Below are 21,816 nucleotides of genomic sequence, written 5' to 3' on the forward strand. Positions count from 1 at the left end.
TCATTTAAACCAGGGTAGATAACTTTTTGTTGTCCTTATGTTGGATTCCAACTGACATCAGTGCCAGCCAGCATGACCCAGTGATGAAGGATGCTGGGACCTGTGGTACAATGTAGTACAATGGCTACCACAGGGTAGCCAACCCTATTTTAAATAATATGCATTCCCTCCTGTATTATAATTCCGCTATCCATTTCCATCTCCTTTGATACACAATATTCTTTATGACCAATCCCAGAGTAGGAATTCCTTGTGAGATTGTAGCACCAATTGGCTTGAGAGCAGTACATGTGAAAAGGATCTAGGAGTCTTGGTTGACCACAAACTTGACATGAGCCAACAGTGTGACGCGGCAGCTAAAAAAGCCAATGCAATTCTGGGCTGCATCAATAGGAGTATAGCATCTAGATCAAGGGAAGTTATAGTGCCACTGTATTCTGCTCTGGTCAGACCTCACCTGGAGTACTGTGTCCAGTTCTGGGCACCACAGTTCAAGAAGGACACTGACAAACTTGGAACGTGTCCAGAGGAGGGCAACCAAAATGGTCAAAGGCCTGAAACAATGCCTTATGAGGAACGGCTAAGGGAGCTGGGCATGTTTAGCCTGGAGAAGAGGAGGTTAAGGGGGGATATGATAGCCATGTCCAAATATATAAAAGGATGTCACATAGAGGAGGGAGAAAGGTTGTTTTCTGCTGCTCCAGAGAAGCGGACACGGAGCAATGGATCCAAACTACAAGAAAGAAAATTCCACCTAAACATTAGGAAGAACTTCCTGACAGTAAGAGCTGTTTGACAGTGGAATTTGCTGCCAAGGAGTGTGGTGGAGTCTCCTTCTTTGGAGGTCTTTAAGCAGAGGCTTGACAACCATAGGTCAGGAGTGCTCTGATGGTGTTTCCTGCTTGGCAGGCGGTTGGACTCGATGGCCCAACTCTATGATTCTATGATTCTATGACCACATGTACACTATTAAGCTGTGGAATCAGGGTGAAAAGCTTACGCTTTGTGGGTTTTTGTTTTTGTTTTAATCTATTCCCTTTCTTTCCTAGCTCGCTGTCCCCTTGATTGTTCGCCTTTTTGAAAGGTTATTTTAAAGACTGCAGCCTGCTGCCAGAGATAGGGTTTTGTGTGTGTGTAGATTTTTGCTAAAGGTCAGTGTAAAGCTACTAAAAATACCAACCAGTATTAAAATACCAAATCAGAGCTGTCCAATTATGAATAAAATCAGTACAAATGCAGTTTCTCAAAATATATCAAGGAAGGAGAAGCTAAGCCGTGTATATCCTCTGTATATTTGTTGTTGAAGCTGTACAACACCATTCAGTAAGGTCAAGAGATTGATTTTTTAAAAAAAAAATAAATTTATTTTTTTAAATAGTTTTTCAGTTTAAAGTTTTACAGTCAATTACCAACAACCAACATAATCTTCCTGATTTCTGATTCTGGTTATTTTTGCCATTTTGGCATAATCCATCAACTTAATCTGCCATTTTTCTCTGGTAGGGAAGATTGAATTATTTTTGGATTATTATATAGTTCCCTTTTTCTTTTAATTTTTTACCTATATTTAACTATATTACGAGCCTTATTGTATATATTGTATATTACGTATAAGGTGTGTTTGCGTGAAAGCACAAACACTCACAGTGTGTCTGGGGGCCGGAGTGCACATGGAAGCCCCACTCCTAATGCCCTCATAGGCATGCTGCTCCCCTTCCTTCTCCAGTCATCTCCATGTTGTGTGGGGTAGGTCTGCAAAGGCTTCTGTTCACAGAAGTAGACCACCTCACATGATCAGGGACCCTAATTTATCAGCATCCCGGATCACATGAAGGGTTCTGTTTGTGTTCAAGTGAAAGCAAGTAGAAGGCCACTGCATGATTTATACAAGGTCATGCCCACAGTTATGCTGGTCACCTTTAATCCACTAGCAGGAGCAGCACAAAAGGCACAACTCTTTTGCAAAACAACAACAATGAGCTAGTGAATATCTCTTTTTCGTGGCATGTCCTGTTTTGGTTCTAACATGAGTTTGGGAGCTACTATGTGAAAGACCTTTAAAACCAATCAAGCATAGAAATCTAGCTTCCCTACATCCTAGTCCAGCAAATTCCCTAGGATGACTATTTTGACTCAGTATTATTATTAATTACCTTCCCTTCACCCTAAGGTCCCAGGGCAGGTAACAACATTAAAACATGAAAACACAATATTGAAAACTGTTTAAAAGAACTTAGAATCACAAAAACTGTTGGTTTTAATCTTGTATTTTTCGGTAAAAGATAAAATACTAGATATAATACAAAGGAGAATTCCCTGGATGCCTAGATCCAGGTTTGGGGGCAAGTGCCCTTTGGTGAGAGAGCTACAGCAGAAACTTAAAGTCACAAAATATGCAGTACACAAAGCATGGAAATATACCCTGTTAGGCCTTAAAAATATCCCCTTATAAGTTGCTTCCAAAATTCCCCATTTTCCTAAGCCTTGAAAGAGACCACATGTTTAGTAAGTTAAAAATGGCTTACTTACAAACTCTTTAAAGATCAGATTCATACAGCAGCAAGGAAAGACAAACAGTTTAACTTGGGTTCCAACACCATACACGTTTCTTAATTATTTGTATAGAAACACAAAGTTGGTTTGCATAAGACACACAGTCTAAGCTTGGAACATCCAGCTTGGATCTCCTTACTGGTAGAGTTTTCCCCTATCATCAGTTCCTTGCTTATTGGCTATAAAATTGAAAACACTAGTGCCTTGTTGCATAACCTGCGTCTCCGCTCCTCCACCTGCAGCTGCTGGGTGACCTTGGGCCAGTCACACTTCTTTGAAGTCTCTCAGCCCCACTCACCTCACAGAGTGTTTGTTGGGGGGGGAGGAAGGGAAAGGAGAATGTTAGCCGCTTGGAGACTCCTTAAAGAGAGTGAAAGGCGGGATATCAAATCCAAATTCTTCTTCTTCTTCTTCTTCTTCTTCATCATGCAGTAGTTTGCACAGACTAAAATAGGGACAATCTGTAGCAGTTCTCATGCGTTTGCAGGCTCTTGTGTAAGAGAAATAATATATTTGTATTTAATTTCATGCCTTTCCTATGCAGCATTCTAGTGCAAAGCATAAAATACTGTAGTCTTTCTGTGACGAAAAATATATTATTATATAAAGCAAAACATCCTAAAAGCAAGCAAGCAAAAGTAAGCAGTCAAAGCAGGAGCAGAATATACACTAAAATCAAGATTCTAAATTGGGTTGCTTAACTAAAATCATTTTTACCCCTACCCCACAAGCAGGTGGTATCTCACTAGGTGTAATTCCACGTCCTGGATGTCGTAACCAATAAGGCTCTCTCTTGGGTGTCCACTAGCCACATGGAAAGAGAGCCTCTGAAACGGAACAAAGTTTTCAGATACAATCACATTGCAGGGTGGGAATCTGATATATTCTGGATATTTTAAGATGCACTAATAAAATATGCCTTGTTATAACCACATCCTGAGCAGTCACTTTTATAAATCCACACAATGCTGCAGTTTTATAATTCATTCCTGAATTTATGTACACTCCTAGGACCTGGATATTAAGTCCACTCAGCCTTTCTTGATTTTCTTGCAGGAGAGACACATGCTAAAAATAGAATCAATTTTAAACCTAATCTTTAAAAAGGAAGCCATTTCCTCTTCATTATTCTTACTGCCTAATTATTTCGCATAAGCAGTTAGCACAGGAGCAGACAAATATAATTCATTTTCAGGCATGCTAGTTACTGTGATTGGGGTTTTGAAAAGATTTAAAATATAAATGTTTTTTAAAATGCTGGAAAGATATACCCCCCCTTTTTTTTTTACTTTTGCTAAGGGTGCTAACATTAGTCACTGCTGTTTTTGTAGCAGAAAACTGCAAGCTAGAGCAGCATCTCAGCTTATTACCTGAGCATGGAAATAGGCTAAGGAGCATTCCTTTAAAATGTGTATATCCCACTGAGATAGAAAATACCTCCTGCATTTCTCACTGGTGCTTCTTTATTTTCAGTAGAGTGGGCATAAAGAGGTTTTAGTAGCAAGGTGTTGCCTTAATGGGTCTTATAGACATTGTTTTCATTTTCCTCTCATGCTTCTCCAGTTATGGAAGTGGGGCTATGAGGGGCCTTATACATCACAAGCCATGTTCCATTACTGATACAGCTTCTGCATTTCTGAAGGACCAGGGATCACAATTTCAAGGGTACACTGTCAGCTGTGAATGCCACATTAATATTTTAATTGCCAGCTTTCCCAATAACCATGGAACTGACGATAGGGGAAAAGTTGTATCTCTCAAAATAAATATCTATGTTGCAGGGGGAAATGGTCACTTAAATGTGCACGCACCATTCACAGTGGATAGCACTTCCCTTGCTAATATATAGATACATTTCGTAAAAGCACTGATTTTCTGTTTAGAATGAATTCTTATTTCCTTTTCCTTCCTTTGGGGCTGTTTAGCTGTCTAAACATAGCTTAGAAATTGCATGCTTCCAAAACCTAACTTGTGACAGAATAGCTACAAGTCCTGTTATCTTGTAGCCCAATATTACACAATATCCTGCACAGCTGTCTTGTTTGGCAATAGGTAGCATAATGCTTGCTGTTTAATTAGGCTTTTTATCTTACATTTGTCTGAGAATGTCAGGAGTCTTCCATGTCGCCTGCTGCTAATTAGTTGACTAATTAAATAGTTAGTGCTTACTTGCTGATCACAGGGCTAACATGTAATGAATGTTTTAGTAATTGTTATTGTTTTATGCTATCTGCCTTTTGCCACATGAATTGGCTGAAATATGTGCCCCCTTTCCCCACTGTTTTCCCCTTCGTACTGAGGGTAAATTATGCCAAAGCAAAACAATACAATGGTTTGTCATGTGCTCAGTCTTACTGGAGTGGCTTCATTCAGATATTGTCTCTTTTCATGGGACAGAGATAAATAGGGCATGTTCTATCTTGCCTTGTTGTGAAATCACATTTACAGTGGATGGTGTCCATGACAAATGTGCCACAAACCCAGTAGAGAAAGTGCCTTAAATTTGCAACGATCAATTTAACATACAGTACATCCAAACATATTTTTTGGGAATTATCTTTAAATATATTCTTTTGCTAGCATTAATTGAATACTTCTAACCTGGGTTTTATTTTCGCTGTGCACAGATCTCCACCATGTCTTTCCCTTCATTTCAGTAGAGGGAGCAGTTCCTCATATCCACCCCTCAGCAGGTATAGAGCAGCCCCACCACTGAAGTAGATGAGGAGACAATTTGCTCAGCATGTGAAGAATCAAAGCACACACAGACATTTGAGTTGGAGACAATATTCAGATCTGTGTGTTTGTGTGAATGGCAGTGTGCAGAGGCTTCCAAACATGAGACAAGACCTAGATGTTCACAGATTCAAAGTGCTCATGATACCAGTATTCAGGCCCAAATAATTGTACATGTGTAAAAATGCTCCATATACCATGCCAATTAGGCCACTTTGCACCAGACTGTGGTATGGCAACGGGGGACAAAAACAGCATTGAGATTTACATATATTATCTGACATTCCCCACTCATTTATCTTTCTATCCTGCTTTTCTTCTGCGGACCTCACAGCAACATACATAGGATGGCTCTGCAGCCACTGACCAGGACCAGATTTACTCAGTTTCAGCAAGATTATCTGCATTATCTGCCTTCAAACCATGCGCTAGAATATTTGCCTTCTAATGGTTAAGATTTACAAGTTAGTGTAATGCTCACAGTGTGTCTGACATTTACTGAAAAACATTTTTTGAATATTGCTGGGAAAATGTGTGTTTTGGTTCATTAAAAAAAAGGGGAACTACCCCATCCATTGGAATCATTAAAAGTACTGATGATCTGACTGATTTGCCATTAATGAAAAACATAGAAAATAGCAATCATTTACAGTTTCTTGTATTTCCAATAAATTGGCAACATAATCCTTTTTATTTTAAAGCCAAGGATGTTGAGTCCTTCTTTTCTAGCTGCCCTCTAAAACCAGGCAATGAAACCCAATACCTTTTACTTATTTCCCTAGATACTCTAATCCCTACTGCTTTACAAGTATCTTTGAGCTGTTCTTCCCATTTTGTAGCCACAGCAACATGAATCTCTGCTGGAATTATTTGCTTCAATGATGCAGGTGCACTTGTTTAATGCTTCATTGGGTTGAGCTCTTAACTTGAAGCTTTGTTTTTTAACCAAAGGGTGCCCAGTGCTTGTACAACACATGGCATTCAGCATTCTGAACCTACATTAAAATTAGAAGCAATTCTCCTTAGAGATATTTCATAATTTCCCTCATTTTTTCCAGTGACCAGAAATTTGTCTTTGTTTTATTTGCTTTCAGATGGATAGCAAGGAATATAAACCTAGGATATATGAATCACTATTGTATCTGTAATCAAAATTATTGCATAGATGTAATGCAATAATTCCCAATTGTGTGCTGTGAAGAACTGTTACTGTGCAACAAGCAAAAAAACCCCCAATTGTTGGCACGCACACAGCGGGGCTTATTTCTGAGCAAATATGCACAATGTTGTATTGTAAGAGTTTTTGTGATTCAAAATGTTCACCAAAAGAGGAGGCTGTCCCCTAGATCTACATGTTTCACTGCCCTGACCTTGCTTCTTCCAATCAGCCTCTTCTTGAGGCAGTTAATTCTGCCCATTTTTAGATTGTGTGTGATTGAATGATTTCAATCATAGGAGCCAACTTCTAGGGGCTGTGGGGGCTTCAGCTCCCACAATAAAATATTTGAGGGGGCTGGGCCCCCACAAAGCGGATGGGCATTCCCATTCAAATCATGTGTGTGCACTTCATCATGTGATTGATTATGCAGGGTGGGGCTTACCTGGGCCTCCACAATATTTTATTCATGTTGGCACCCCTGATTTCAATCCTTGTGTTTCCAATGTTTTTGGAAGTGGACCGTCTGACTGGGTTGCCCCAGCCACTCTGGGCAGCTCCCAGCAAAAAATAGTAAAAGCATTCACAGAGTGGGTGCAACTACTGAGAAGGCCCTCTGCCTGGTTCCCTGTAACCTCACTTCTCGCAATGAGGGAACTGCCAGAAGGCCCTTGGAGCTGGATCTCAGTGTCCGGGCTGAACGATGGGGGTGGAGACGCTCCTTCAGGTATACAGGCCCGAAGCCATTTAGGGCTTTAAAGCTCAGCACCAACACTTTGAATTGTGCTCAGAAACATACTGGGAGCCAGTGCAATTCTTTTAGGATCAGTGTAACAAGGAACTCTGGCTAGTTTAACAGATAAAGGGGGTGCTTTAAATATCTTCTCCATGGTTATGCCAGAGGAGTAGAGGGAAGTGGAAAATACATAATCCAAGTCCTTTTCACCTAATGATAAACTATAATTTAACCATAGTTTAGCATTGTATCCAAATCAGCCCTGCGAAATATGGGAAGAGAGTAGCTGGTAGAGATTTGGTTGTCTTAATACTCTTCAGTGAAGGTCTCACCCTATCCATAAACTGCATTTCAACAATAGGACCAAGAATACACTGAGCAGTTGGTTCTGCAAATATTTGGAAATTATGGTAACCATGTGTGGTTGTTTTTAAGCATCAAAATAGTTTGTGAAAGCCAACTAGATTACTAATGACCACACTGGCAAAGCATATACCTTTAGCTTTTGCATGATTGCATAAGAAATGCTGAAGAAGAACTCGTAAGTTGGTGAGGAAGTCAATTGCTTACAAGTATGAAACATGAGCGTAAGCTAAGTCTCAGCAGTGTTGCCTCAACAAATCTGATTTGGTCTTTCTCCCCTCATTTAGTCCACATCTGAAATTTAACAACCTAACCTTGATTTCAACTCATGGACTTCCTGGGAAAGCAGAGTCAAATTGTCTACATAACCGGTTTTTATCTAACAGGTTTGTTTAAATCATTTTCAGTAATGTTGGACAGACTGAAATGTAAGCATGATTTTCAAATTGTGAAATATATATCTGTTACGTGGCTGGTTTGTGTAATGAATGACAGGGACAGTTGTCATGTTTGGCTTTCCTACTTTCCTGTGATCCCTGTCATCTGCCCCTACCAGATCACTCCCCAATTTACCTTTTTTTAAATGTTGGGGATGCCTTTTACAATGTTGTTAGTGTAAAAGTCTGAATGAGCTTCTATTCTTCAGGTTTCAGCCCATAACCCCAACGTTCCTAGAATTTAAAACTCACAGACTGGAGGGGAGAAGGATGCATCTTTCTAGCTTAGGAACACATGCATGTAACTGTTTACACTTGAACATTAAGACATCAAGTGTAGCTCACCATTTCACCTGCTGCAACTGGTAACCTTAATTTTGAACTGTTGATAGCCTATTATATCAGAACTTGTGGGAAGATTGGAAATTTATAACCAAAAGGAATAATACCTTCTGCTTTTACATCAATACAGGACAAGTCTTGCTGAGTAAATGACTCCATAAAGTAGTCTTCAGCAATGAGTAAGGGGACAGCTGGTGATCCAGATTTCTGACCTCTGTTCTAGAGGGTTCTACAAAAACCAGCAATTCAAGTATTGCCTTCTTTGTGAAAATTCATGATCATGATGGTAGATTGTAATATTTCAGTAACATCTCTATAAACTTTAAAAATAAATGTGGAAGAAGAAATAATTACTGTTCTTAGAATCAGCTTTCAAACTTGGGGCAGGATCTCCTCACCCAGGCAACTGGGCAGACTGCAGCTTGTGACTCTTCCCAGTGGCAGACGAGCCGGGTGAACGGGGGGTGGAGATGATGGAAATCCCATCTTGAAGCCTTAGGTGTAAGCCTAGCTGTCTGGGTGAAAAATGCTCCACAGTTACCAAAACATCTGGTGCTACATGACCTTGGTTGAGGATATAATGGGAAATACTCTGTTTCAAAAGTTTTTAACATGGGGGCATTCCCACCAAACATGAATACATTAACCAGGTTTTCCACAACCCTTCCAACATAAAGGGGAAAGAGAGGGATTAATTTTTGCCTGTCTAACTGCATCCAGTGTCAGCAGAGAATGACCTTGAGTGAGACCTCCTGTAAGAGAGCAGAGATTTTTTTGGGGGGGGGGATTGGTCCAGTTACCCTCCCATTTGTGATATTCAATTGGGTGGCCTATTTCTGATTCCCACACCATGTGGAGGCCTCTGGCATCTCTCACAGGTCAGCAATGGCTCACAAAGTGTCAGTGAAGTTAACTCTTTATCCAAAGAAACAAAACAGCTCAGGCCTAGTGAGCACAGCAACCCTTCCCAGTAGGTCTTGCCCCAATGAAACAGTTGATCCCGCCACCTGCCCTGACACATGACCATTATTTCTGTGAATAACTTTGCATCTCCATTCACGAGAGCTATCAGCCTATATGATTTGGCTTTCATAGGATCGCCCTGGTTTCAGAAGTAGTATCAGTTTTGAAAAACACCATGTTTGTGGTGCTTCCACCTCCTCTAGGATTGAATTGACTTGTCGGACATAGACACCATAATGGCCATTCAAAGAGGGACACTACATTGGTGAGAAGAAGCTTTGTAAAAAAGCATTTCACAGTGAGCTTGCCCCATGGCTGACTAAATTGTACATTCTTTTTAAAGGTCTAAAGATTTAGTTAAACATGCTTTAGTCACTCCATTGGTAAGAGGTCCAGGGTCAAAGTTCCCCTTCTTCTACCCCAGTGTGGTTGGGCTGATATCCTAGAATATTTAATTGTTTTATATATATATATAAATTTTAGTTTTCGGTTTTTCAAAGATTTACAAACATACAAATTACAAAAACACAAATCACATATATTTCTAATACACACATATTTGTCTTCCCTCCTCCTCCCCTTTTGTGGTTTCTTTTTAGCTTTAATTTTTACACTACATTATCTACATTACTCCATCTTTAAGTTATTCTTTAGTTTCTCTTAAAAATATGTTTAGCTGCTTGTTTTACATTTACCCTGCTAATGAACTTATTTTCATATATGAATTTTCCAATTATTCCACAATTTCCCCCCAATCTTTAATATTTTCTTCTTCTTCTTGGTTTCTTATTACACCTCTTACAATGGTGGCTTTGTTGTATTTTAGGTTTCTAACATTCCATAGCGCTCTGCAAATTGAATCTTTGAGCCCATAGTGTTCAAAGAGAATTACCACATCTCTTGGAACTTCATCAGTTCTGCTTCTGCCTCTTTGAACCCAGTGGGATCTTTCCATGTCCTTGGTGGCAGTGATGTGGCGCTGGTGCGGGGCTGTCATACAAGGAACTTCTGGGCACACCACAGCCCTCTCTCTTTCTTGGCCAGCCCAGCGGCGAAGCTCCTCGCCAGCCATGGGGCAAAGGAGGCGTAGCCGCCCCGGAGGCCCTGCCTGGCACAGCTTCCCTCTCTGGGCTCTCTTCTGGAGAAGGGTGCCTGTTGTGTGGGCACAACCAGTGCCCCCCACCCTCTGCAATGGGCACAACGGCCCTCTCTCTCTCTGGAGCCGCTGTGCCAGGCTTGTTTCCCTTTCTCTTAGGTCAAATCCCCAATGGAGAATGAATCACGAGCGACAGTGGATTTTTCTTTTTGGAAAACAGGTTGCAAACAAACTTTATTATAAAGATGTAAACAAGGAGTTTTGGTTCTTCTTCTTCCACAGACATGTAACAAACAGTGCTGTTGCTTTTTATTAAAACATATACAGTACTGTTTCAAGTTATAGGCTGTATGCTGTTCAGGCTTAAGGTTACTTCCTTTTACACATCTCCCATAGATCAGACTTCAGGAATGTAGGATTTTAACTGGACTGTTTCCCTACAGACCCCCAAATCCTCCTTGGTCTCAGAAACACCATTACCCTTTCCTGTCGGAGTATTCCCTCTGAGGACCCATTTTCCTGCAAAGCACCGTGTGGGACTGTGTCTTGTCTATTTTAACCAGGTTCTGAGAGCATCTCCTGGGAGTTCTCGCTCTCCTCACCGCCTGACAGAATCCCCCTCACAGACCCAGGAATCTCTCCCTCCACTCCGCCTCCCTTGGCACTCGGGCCAGTTAACTGTTTGCTGGCAGGGGGAGAAACACTCAGGGACTCAACATGCTCAGTAAACAAACTTTTCCATCACACCCTCCCCCACGCTATGCCCCTGATATGTTTAGTATGTCGGCCCCTTCCTGGTTCTCCTATAGGCCTCCTAAGCGGGGGGGGGGGTGTCCTTCTTTCACTGTCTGATTGTTCCTCCAGTTTAATAACTACTCATTATCATAGAATCATAGAATCATAGAGTTGGAAGAGACCACAAGGGCCATCGAGTCCAACCCCCTGCCAAGCAGGAAACACCATCAGAGCACTCCTGACATATGGTTGTCAAGCCTCTGCTTAAAGACCTCCAAAGAAGGAGACTCCACCACACTCCTTGGCAGCACATTCCACTGTCGAACAGCTCTTACTGTCAGGAAGTTCTTCCTAATGTTTAGGTGGAATCTTCTTTCTTGTAGTTTGGATCCATTGCTCTGTGTCCGCTTCTCTGGAGCAGCAGAAAACAACCTTTCTCCCTCCTCTATGTGACATCCTTTTATATATTTGAACATGGCTATCATATCACCCCTTAACCTCCTCTTCTCCAGGCTAAACATGCCCAGCTCCCTTAGCCGTTCCTCATAAGGCATCGTTTCCAGGCCTTTGACCATTTTGGTTGCCCTCCTCTGGACACGTTCCAGTTTGTCAGTGTCCTTCTTGAACTGTGGTGCCCAGAACTGGACACAGTACTCCAGGTGAGGTCTGACCATGAAACTGGTCGTTTCATCAGTGTGAGCATTTCTGCTTGCCAGACAAAACAGTCTCCTCTTTCCTACCCCTGCATATTGTACTGGGCTCTCCTGTCACTCCCCAAGCTGATACAGGGGTTGGGGAGGGAGCCCCATTGTGCTAGTGAAATTCATTGCACTTGTTTCCGCTGCCTGACTAGTTGAATCCAGCCCATAATGTCCCTACCTCAAGGAATTTACAGTTTAACATAGTTGCAATGTAAATTAGCATCTCCACACTTTATTGTTGAATTGTCCTACTGCTGATCATAGTTGAAGCAAAGTATGATTCAAACTTCATATGTATTTTAATATCCTGTTGTTACATTTACAGTATTTTATAACGTGATCTAATAGAATGGGTTATTGTTTTACTTGTTTGTTTCAAGTTCTTTATACTGAATAATTTCTCATTGTGGACTTCAGTAAACTTCTGTAAGATAGAGCACTTGATGCACTCTGAGACTTTAACCAGCTCGCCAAGTATACAATTCATGCTTGCAGTCAACTAATAAAAAAATCACATGTTCTTTTTTCACAGCCATTGTTTTAATGAGAATGACTACGCACTGATGTCACTTAGTTCATGGATTAATGTTGTGGTTGGAAAAATGACTGGCATAGACAGAGCTGCAAAACATGTACTGGTTTCCAATGGGAGAAAAGTGCCTTATGACCATCTCATTCTCTGTGCTGGCCAGCAGTATCAGGTGAAGGTGGAAACTGAATGAATGAAAAATCACAAATGTAGAGAAATCAAAGAGCACAGAGAAAGTAACTTCTTTGCAACAATGGAAAATTTGCAATTCTTTAATGCACCAAACTTAATACAGAATTTTGCTTAAAAACAAGTAAAAAATAAATTTCAGAAGTTGGGGATGCAATCCCATGCACTTCCACTTAAGTGAAAGCCCCACTAAACTCAGTGAGACTTAAATCTCAACAAATATGCATTGGATCGGACTACATAAGTCCACTAGTGGAGATCACGAAGGGCACAATCCTGTTCTCTTTCACAGGCCCTGCTGAAATGAATCAGAACTATAAAACAGCTCTTCTTGGTATCAGTAAGGATATTTGCTCTGAGTAGAAGAAGAGTTTGGATTTGATATCCCGCCTTTCACTCCCTTTAAGGAGTCTCAAAGCGGCTAACATTCTCCTTTCCCTTCCTCCCCCACAACAAACACTCTGTGAGGTGAGCGGGGCTGAGAGACTTCAAAGAAGTGTGACTGGCCCAAGGTCACCCAGCAGCTGCATGTGGAGACCACACTGGTAATGGGTGACTTTAATTACCCTCACATGCTCCATTCACTACAAAGTAGTGGGAGACTCCACTTTCTACATTACTCCATGGAGAGAATTACCCACTTATTCCTATTCTCTGGTTCCTGTTCCTTAACCAATTTCTGATCCATAGCAGGACCTCTCCTCTTATTCAATGACTGCTATGCTTCTCAGAAGTCTTTGGTGTAGTACTTTGTCAAAAGCTTCTTTAAAATCTAAGTACTGTACATAGTGTCAACTAGATCGTCTCTATAATGTTTGTTAACATTCTCAAAGAATTAAAAAATATTAGGGAAACCAAAATTGCCCCTGGAGAAGTCATGCTGGTTCTCCTTCAGCAAGACTTGCTCTTCTGTATGCTTGGTAAGTCTATCAATCTTTGAGTTCTTTAAGAACTCTTGAGTGGATGGCATCTAGACTCAGTGCAATGCCAGTTTTTAATTTGTCAGTAAGACCTAGAACTTCCATCTATTGCCATCAATATTTGCCTCAGTTCCTCAGAATCCCTGTGAAAGTTAGTTGAGGCTCATGGATCTGAACTATTTTACTTAACAAAATTTACATACCATTTAGGATAGGGGAGTGAGACAGGGATGCATTTTGGCCCCTACTTTGTTCAGTTTGTTTTTGAATGACTTAGAGGCAAGCTTAATGGACCCTGATGGCCATCTTCCAAAAATAGGGACGAGAAAGACCCCTCTCTTGTTGTATGCGGTTGACGCGGCCATCCTCTCCCGAACCAGACCTGGCCTGAACTACCAACTAAGGAAATTCTCAGACTACTGCTCTGGTAATGGGTTATCCATCAATTATGAAAAATCAAAAGTCCTGGTGGAGAAGAGATTCTCCCCGAGTAAATGAGTACTGGATGGTCACAAACTAGAGCAGACCAAATTCTTCCGGTATCTAGGTCTTCTATCCCATCATTCCAAGTCCTGGAAACATCATTGGCAGACTGCCTATCAAAAGGCGGAGGTAAGCAAACTGGCTATACATCGATTCTTTTATACAAGCGGAGGCCATTATGTTTCATCAGCCATTAAGGTATTTAATGCAAAATCTGTCTCTCAACTCCTCTATGCCTCAAACATCTGTTTCAATGGCTCATTCTCCAAGTTCAATGGCTACCAGGCAAAGTTTTTCCGGTCCCTCCTACAAGTTCCAAATTGTGTTCCAAATGCAGTACTATTTTTAAAAACAGGTGAATGTCCTCTATCAACTAAAGCATGGTGGGCTGCCCTGAGATACTGGCTCAAGATCTCAGTCTTTGGCCTAGGGAAGGGGTTACTTCCATACCTAAACAACAAGGAGTTTACCAGCTCATGGATGAAAATTATGGTTAGAAAAGCCACTTTGATTGGTATTCCACCTTCTCTCCTGTACCATCTGGACAATGATACTGCCCTTGAATCTCTGAGGCAAAGGCTCCGGGACATATCACATAGTGATCTCCAATCTCAATCACATGTTGTCTGTGGCCCATTAGCAGTAGGTATTCACTATGGGTTCAAGTTTCAGATACCTGCATATCTTAGAAATTTGTCTGTACCAACATATCGGCATCTTTTCACCAAAGCCAGATTAAATATATTCCCATCAGAAGTGTTAAACGGCAAACTGAGAAGTATCCCTTATCAAAATAGGATCTGTGTATGCTCTCAGGACGTTGACTGCATGAGGCATATTTTATTGCATTGCGGACAATATGATCAAGCTAGGGAACTATTGATTAAACCACTATTGGCAAATCGGCCGGGTCAATCTGAAGCCTACTATATCAAATATCTTCTGGACGACAAGTCCAATGATATCACAGTGGCCATGGCAAAGTTTCTTTCAGTAGTCATACAAATCAAAGATCAACATACCCATAATTAAACAAATAATGCTTCAGTCTCCCTTCCCTGGGGGGTTGTCTGTATGAATCTGTATTTTATTCTGAATCCATCTTATGGGTCGTTGGACTGCAATAAAGATATTTTATACACACACACACATATATATATACACACCATTCATGGATCACTGCCTTGCTGTGGCGAAGGGGCTTGAAGAACTCAGAGAAGCTATGAGCTATGCCGTGCAGGGCCACCGAAGATGGACAGGTCATAGTGGAGAGTTTTGACCAAACGTGATCCACCTGGAGGAGGAACCGGCAAGCCACTCCAGTATCCCTGCCAAGAAAACTCCATGTACAAAGACAACAGGCATATAAAAGTTATGATGCTGGAAGATGAGCCCCTCAGGTCGGAAGGCGTCCAACATGCTCCTGAGGAAGAGTGGAGGACAAGTACAAGTAGATTCAGAGCTGATGAAGCGGCTGAGCCAAAGCCGAAAGGACGCTCAGTTGCGGATATGCCTGGAAGCGAAAGTCCAATGCTGTAAAGAAAAATATTGCACAGGAACCTGGAATATAAGAACCATTAACCTTGGTAAGTTGGATGTGGTCAAAAATGAGATGGCAAGAATAAATATTGACATCCTGGGCATCAGTGAACTAAAATGGACAGGAATGGGCGAATTCAGTTCGGATGACCATCATATCTACAACTGTGGGCAAGAATCCCGTAAAAGGAATGGAGTGGCCCTCATAGTCAACAAAAGAGTGGCGAAAGCTGTACTGGGATGCAATCTCAAAAATGATGGAATGATCTCAATACAAATCCAAGGCAGACCTTTTAACATCACAGTAATCCAGGTTTATGCACCAACTACTAGTGCTGAAGAAACTGAAATTGACCAATTCTATGAAGACTTACAACACCTTATAGAAATGATGCCAAAGAAGGATGTTCTTCTCATTATAGGGGATTGGAATGCTAAAGTAGGGAGTCAAGAGATAAAAGGAACAACTGGCAAATTTGGCCTTGGAGTTCAAAACGAAGCAGGGCAAAGGCTAATAGAGTTCTGCCAAGAGAGCAATGCAAAGAAATAGAGGAAAACAATAGAATGAGAAAAACCAGAGATCTGTTCAAGAAAATTGGAGATATGAAAGGAACATTTCGTACAAAGATTACCATAATAAAGGACAAAAGTGGTAAGGACCTAACAGAAGCAGAAGACATCAAGAAGAGGTGGCAAGAATACACAGAGGAATTATACCAGAAAGATATCGTACACCCCAGGTAGTGTGGTTGCTGACCTTGAGCCAGACATCCTGGAGAGTGAAGTCAAATGGGCCTTAGAAAGCACTGCTAATAACAAGGCCAGTGGAAGTGATGATATTCCAGCTGAACTATTTAAAATTTTAAAAGATGATGCTGTTAAGGTGCTACACTCAATATGCCAGCAAGTGCGGAAAACTCAGCAGTGGCCAGAGGATTGGAGAAGATCAGTCTACATCCCAATCCCAAAGAAGGGCAGTGCCAAAGAATGCTCCAACTACCGCACAATTGCACTCATTTCACACGCTAGCAAGGTTATGCTTAAAATTCTACAAGGAAGGCTCAAGCAGTATGTGGACCGAGAACTCCCAGAAGTGTAGGCTGGATTTTGAAGGGGCAGAGGAACCAGAGACCAAATTGCAAACATGCACTGGATTATGGAGAAAGCTAGAGAGTTCCAGAAAGACATCTACTTCTGCTTCATTGACTATGCAAAAAGCCTTTGACTGTGTCGACCACAGCAAACTATGGCAAGTTCTTAAAGAAATGGGAGTGCCTGATCACCTCATCTGTCTCCTGAGAAATCTCTATGTGGGACAAGAAGCTACAGTTAGAACTGGATATGGAACAACCGATTGGTTCAAAATTGGGAGAGGAGTATGACAAGGCTGTATATTGTCTCCCTGCTTATTTAACTTATATGCAGAATTCATCATGCGAAAGGCTGGGCTGGATGAATCCCAAGCCGGAATTAAGATTGCCGGAAGAAACATCAACAACCTCAGATATGCAGATGACACAACCTTGATGGCAGAAAGTGAGGAGGAATTAAAGAACCTTTTAATGAGGGTGAAAGAGGAGAGTGCAAAATATGGTTTGAAGCTCAACATCAAAAAAACCAAAGATCATGGCCACTGGTCCCATCACCTCCTGGCAAATAGAAGGGGAGGAAATGGAGGCAGTGAGTTCTTGGGTTCCATGATCACTGCAGATGGTGACAGCAGTCACAAAATTAAAAGACGCCTGCTTCTTGGGAGAAAAGCAATGACAAACCTAGACAGCATCCTAAAAAGCAGAGACATCACCTTGCCAACAAAGACCCGTATACTTAAAGCTCTGGTTTTCCCAGTAGTGATGTATGGAAGTGAGAGCTGGACCATAAAGAAGGCTGATCGCCGAAGAATGGATGCTTTTGAATTATGGTGCTGGAGGAGACACTTGAGAGTCCCATGGACTGCAAGAAGATCAAACCTCTCCATTCTGAAGGAAATCAGCCCTGAGTGCTCACTGGAAGGACAGGTCGTGAAGCTGAGGCTCCAATACTTTGGCCACCTCATGAGAAGAGAAGAGTCCCTGGAAAAGGCCCGGATGTTGAGAAAGATGGAGGGCACAAGGAGAAGGGAACGACAGACGACGAGATGGTTGGATAGTGTTCTCAAAGCTAGTAACGTGAGCTTGACCAAACTGCGGGAGGCAGTGGAAGGCAGAAGTGCCTGGCGTGCTCTGGTCCATGGGGTCATGAAGAGTCGGACACGACTAAACAACAATAACAAATACACACACACACCATTTAATTGTAAAAAAACAACAACCCTCAAAGTGGTTTGTTGTCACGGTGATAGATCTCCAATTATGGGAGCTTGTCCACACACAGAGTAGCACTTGTGCTATACAAATGCTATAGATGGGACTAATAAACAGAGGACTTAATCCAGACAAGAATCAGATTTAGATGTAGTGAAGTTGTACATGCTCTGAAAGACCAGGTTTGGAGCAGGGGAGATAGATCCCTCCTAGATCCCTCTGTTAGGTAAACTTCTACAGGTGAGCGCCCAAGTGGTACAAATGGTTCAAGGTGCATTTTACTAAATTTCAGCTGGTTCTCTAACTGCAGTTTTTCCAAAATAAACCTGATCTTGACTGACCTCCATCTGTCTAGGTTATATTACTGCAATGCACTATATGGGGTGTCCATGAAAGGTGTTTGGGAACTTCAGTTATTGTTATAATAATTTATTATTTATACCCTGCCATCTGGCTGGGTTTCCCCAGCTACTCTGGGCGGCTCCCAACAGAATATTAAAAACATGATAAAACATCAAACATTAAAAACCTCCCTAAGTAGTGCTGCCTACAGATGTGTTCTAAAAGTCAGATAGTTGTTTATTTCTTTGATATCTGATGGGAGGGCATTCCACAGTTAGTGCAGAATACAGCTGCTGCTAGCTTACTGTCTGGTTCCCATAAATTTTGCTTTATCTTACCATATCTTAAAGTGGTAGCCATTGCAGTTCTTTATTTTCCCACACAATTTGAAGTGTTGTTTTTGACTGTTAAAAACCTAATTTACCTGGAAATGGAATGTCTTAAGGACTACCTGCTTCCTTGTGGTACTGCACATATCTGAAAATGGCGGCCCTTATTCCCACAGTGGTGGCATCCAGACCGTATTTTCAATGTTTCAGAGCAAATTAGAAATACAAGTAGCTTCCCCACACTTTTGGTGACTTTGTTGTGTGCACCCACTGCTGGAGTCATTACTTTTTCCTAGCTAATGTATTGTGATAGAAAAGTACACTACAATTTTTAAAATAAATCCATGAGGAAACTGATGTAATCAAACAATAATACTGCAATTTTTATTCATCTATTAATACAGGCCCCATGTCCTACTGGTGCAGATATCAAAAAATTGTTCACCAACAGGGAGGTCTCAACAAACTATAGACAAAGATATACAGGAGTAGTTCCTTCCAACCTTTTTGCTATTTCTGATGATGAAGATGCCTTAATAGCAATGAAGTATTTAAAAGACAAAGTTGTTAATACCTCAGGTAAGGAGGATAGGGACTGTTGATGCATTTTTTGGCTGAGTGTATCTCCATTTTCAGCATATAATTATAGCCTAATTAATCCTTGCAAAATGCTTCATCTGCCATTATTTGTTTTAGGCATTAATTTGCAACTTCATGTCAGTTTGGGAGGCCGTCATACTTTTTTGCTTGAAACAATCTATAATTTGTTTGGAAATATCTATAATTATTTCATGAAATAAGCAGAGTCTGGCTTTAATCATTAATTAACAAATTAGATAATTTCATTGGTAAATGTGTTTTGCAGTTATTTACAACATTTTTAAATTAAAATATGCTGGAAAGAATATGAGATCTGAAACACAGCAGATTCATTGGACTTTGAGCTTTCTGCGTGTTCTGTGCCAACGCTGTGTGCCACTGTACCATGCACATTATGTTAATATAGACACATATTTGCCCCTTCATTAAGATGCAGAGATGTACTTTAGGAGACTCTTTTCACATTTAAACCTGTTTCTGCCAACTCCTATCCCAATCCACAGAGAATTCCATCATTCTACATATGCAGTGGGGTGTCATGCAGTTTTCTACATTCAAGTTGTGAGCAAACAGATCTCCTCAGTTGTTGTAGTAGAATGGGGTATTAAATTACAACCATTTTAAATTTATTATTAAAAACAGTTACAGCTAATTACAGTCACATGAATAGGGTGGGTCCTGAAAACGCATATCTCGGGTACCAAAGGCCAGGGTAAAAAAGTACATCTTCAGCATTCACTGAAAACTCTGCAGTTAAGTTGTCATGTGTTCCTCTGTGGGGAGGGAATTTCACAACTCAGGGGCTGCTATAGATAATGCATTTCCCCCCAAACCTCTGAGAGTGGTGGAACTATCAAGAGGTTGATCTTAACCCCTGCTGATCTTAACACCCAAAATGGTCTGGCGGGAAGGAGGGTGATCTCTCAGATTATTTGGAGTCTAAGTCATTTAGGGCTGTAAATAAACACTAGCATGAGCACATTGAAGTGGACCTGGAAATGAACTGGCAAACAATGCAGGTGTTTTGGGTTATATAAGTTCTAAAGATAACCCCAGCCAGTAATCTGACCTGTTGAAGTTTCCGAGTCATCTTCAAGGGTATCTTCACATAGAGCACATCATTGTAATAATGATGTCCTTGTTCCTTGCACAGGCGTAGCAGAAATAACTTTCTATATAATATAGAAAGGCCCTTCTCTTCAGACTTGATGTATGAGGACTCTCTGCCCCAGTGGTGAAGAAAATATTATCTGTACCTCAGGAGTGGGTAGAAAATATACTCTCCATCTTTGGTCACCTGCATTGCTGCTGCATCTTGGGACAGGAAGGGGAAAGAAAGTGTTGAGGCCGTGGTGGAAACACACAGACTCCCCCCTGTCACAGTATGCAGCCAGCCGTGACTCAGGAACTGGAGGTCAGGTGACCAGGCTCCCCTCTCACCTTCTGCTAATATCTTTTCTGCTTAGGAGCATTTAATTTTGCTTTTACTTACTATGTTTCAAGACTGAGCCCAAACACTGGAAATATGCCAGGACTGAAGCCTGGTGACCGCTGGCAGAAATTAAACTCTGCTGAGAATACCCCAAGAGACTGGAGATGCTATAGTTCTCACTGCATATCTGACTTCCTCCAGTATAAGAACGCTTTCCATTGGGATGCTTGTGATAGTCTAATCAGAAACTTCTATGTACAAATTTATTGAATACACTATGCAGCAAAGACCTCTCAACCAACAGAGAGAGAGAGAGAGAGAGAGAGAGAGAGAGTACAGGGGTATAGTTACAAGAGATAGGGGCTCTGGCTACTAGATGACCATTCTAGGATTTTTAGGAAGCCATTAGCTTGCATCAGGCGTCCTATTGGCGAGACCCAGTTTTCTGAGTGCAGTGTTCAGACCCCTGGGCTCTCACTTGTGGGGTGCCTCGGGGCTCTGTCCTCTCCCCCATGCTCTTCAACATCTATTTGAAGCCGCTAGGAGAGGGGATTTGGGCTGTGTGTTTACCAGTATGCAAATGTTACCCAGCTCTATTTTTCATTTAAATCAGAACCAGTGAAGGCAACGAATGTCCTGTGTGAGTGGCTGGAGGATGGATGGATGGCGGCTAACAGATTGAGGTGGAATCCTGACAAGACAGAAGTACTCTTCTTGGGGGCCAGGGGGTGGGCGAGTGTGGGGGGCCTCCCTGGTCCTGAGTGGGGTAACTGTGCCCTGAAAGACCAGGTGCACAGCCTGGACTCACAGCTGTACATGGAGGTGCAGGTCAATTCTGTGTCCAGGGTAGCTGTCTATCTGGTATGCCAGCTGAGACCCTACTTGCCTGCACCCTGTCTCAGCAGAGTGGTACATGCTCTGGTTATCTCCCGCTTTTATAACTTCAATGCGCTCTATGTTGGGCTACCTTTGAAGGTGACTCGGAATCTACAACTAATCCAGGATGCGGCAACTAGACTGGTGACTGGAGGTGGCTGTCAGGACCATATAACACCGGTCCTGAAATACCTACATTGGCTCCCAGTAGTTTTCCGAGCATAATTCAAAGTGTTGGTGCTGACCTTTAAAGCCCTAAATGGCCTCAGGCCAGTATACCTGAAGGAGCGTCTCCACCCCCATCATTCAACCTGGACACTGAGGTCCTCCTCCGAGGGTCTTCTAGCAGTTCCCTCACCTCGAGGAGTTACAGGGAACCAGGCAGAGGGCCTTCTCAGCAGTGGAACCCTCCCTGTGGAATGCCCTCCCATCAGATGTCAAGGAGATAAAGAGCCA

The 21,816-nt window shown here is 41.7% G+C and overlaps 1 protein-coding gene and 1 long non-coding RNA gene across 8 annotated transcripts in view; both read left to right on the top strand.

The window, feature by feature from the left end:
- Nucleotides 1-21,816, top strand: part of CFAP61 (cilia and flagella associated protein 61) — a 119,990-nt gene that overhangs the window by 63,130 nt on the left and 35,044 nt on the right. For 6 of the 7 annotated variants that reach the window (XR_014513125.1, XM_083448551.1, XM_083448550.1 and 3 more), the window contains 3 exons: nucleotides 7,832-7,930; nucleotides 12,351-12,519; nucleotides 18,857-19,031. Coding sequence is in view for 6 of the 7 variants with exons in the window: in XM_083448551.1 (XP_083304677.1) it covers nucleotides 7,832-7,930; nucleotides 12,351-12,519; nucleotides 18,857-19,031 (443 nt within the window). In the remaining variant the exon portion in view is untranslated. The remainder of the gene's footprint in view (nucleotides 1-7,831; nucleotides 7,931-12,350; nucleotides 12,520-18,856; nucleotides 19,032-21,816) is intronic. The other variant, XM_083448554.1, reaches the window with a different exon arrangement.
- On the top strand, nucleotides 11,164-12,347 carry LOC310681286. Its single transcript, XR_014513205.1, has 2 exons — nucleotides 11,164-11,236; nucleotides 11,843-12,347. It is a non-coding gene; the product is annotated as an uncharacterized lncRNA (long non-coding RNA).

The sequence above is a fragment of the Podarcis tiliguerta genome, assembly GCF_965153285.1.
Source record: "Podarcis tiliguerta genome assembly, chromosome: 7".
NCBI classification, from domain to species: Eukaryota; Metazoa; Chordata; class Lepidosauria; order Squamata; family Lacertidae; genus Podarcis; species Podarcis tiliguerta.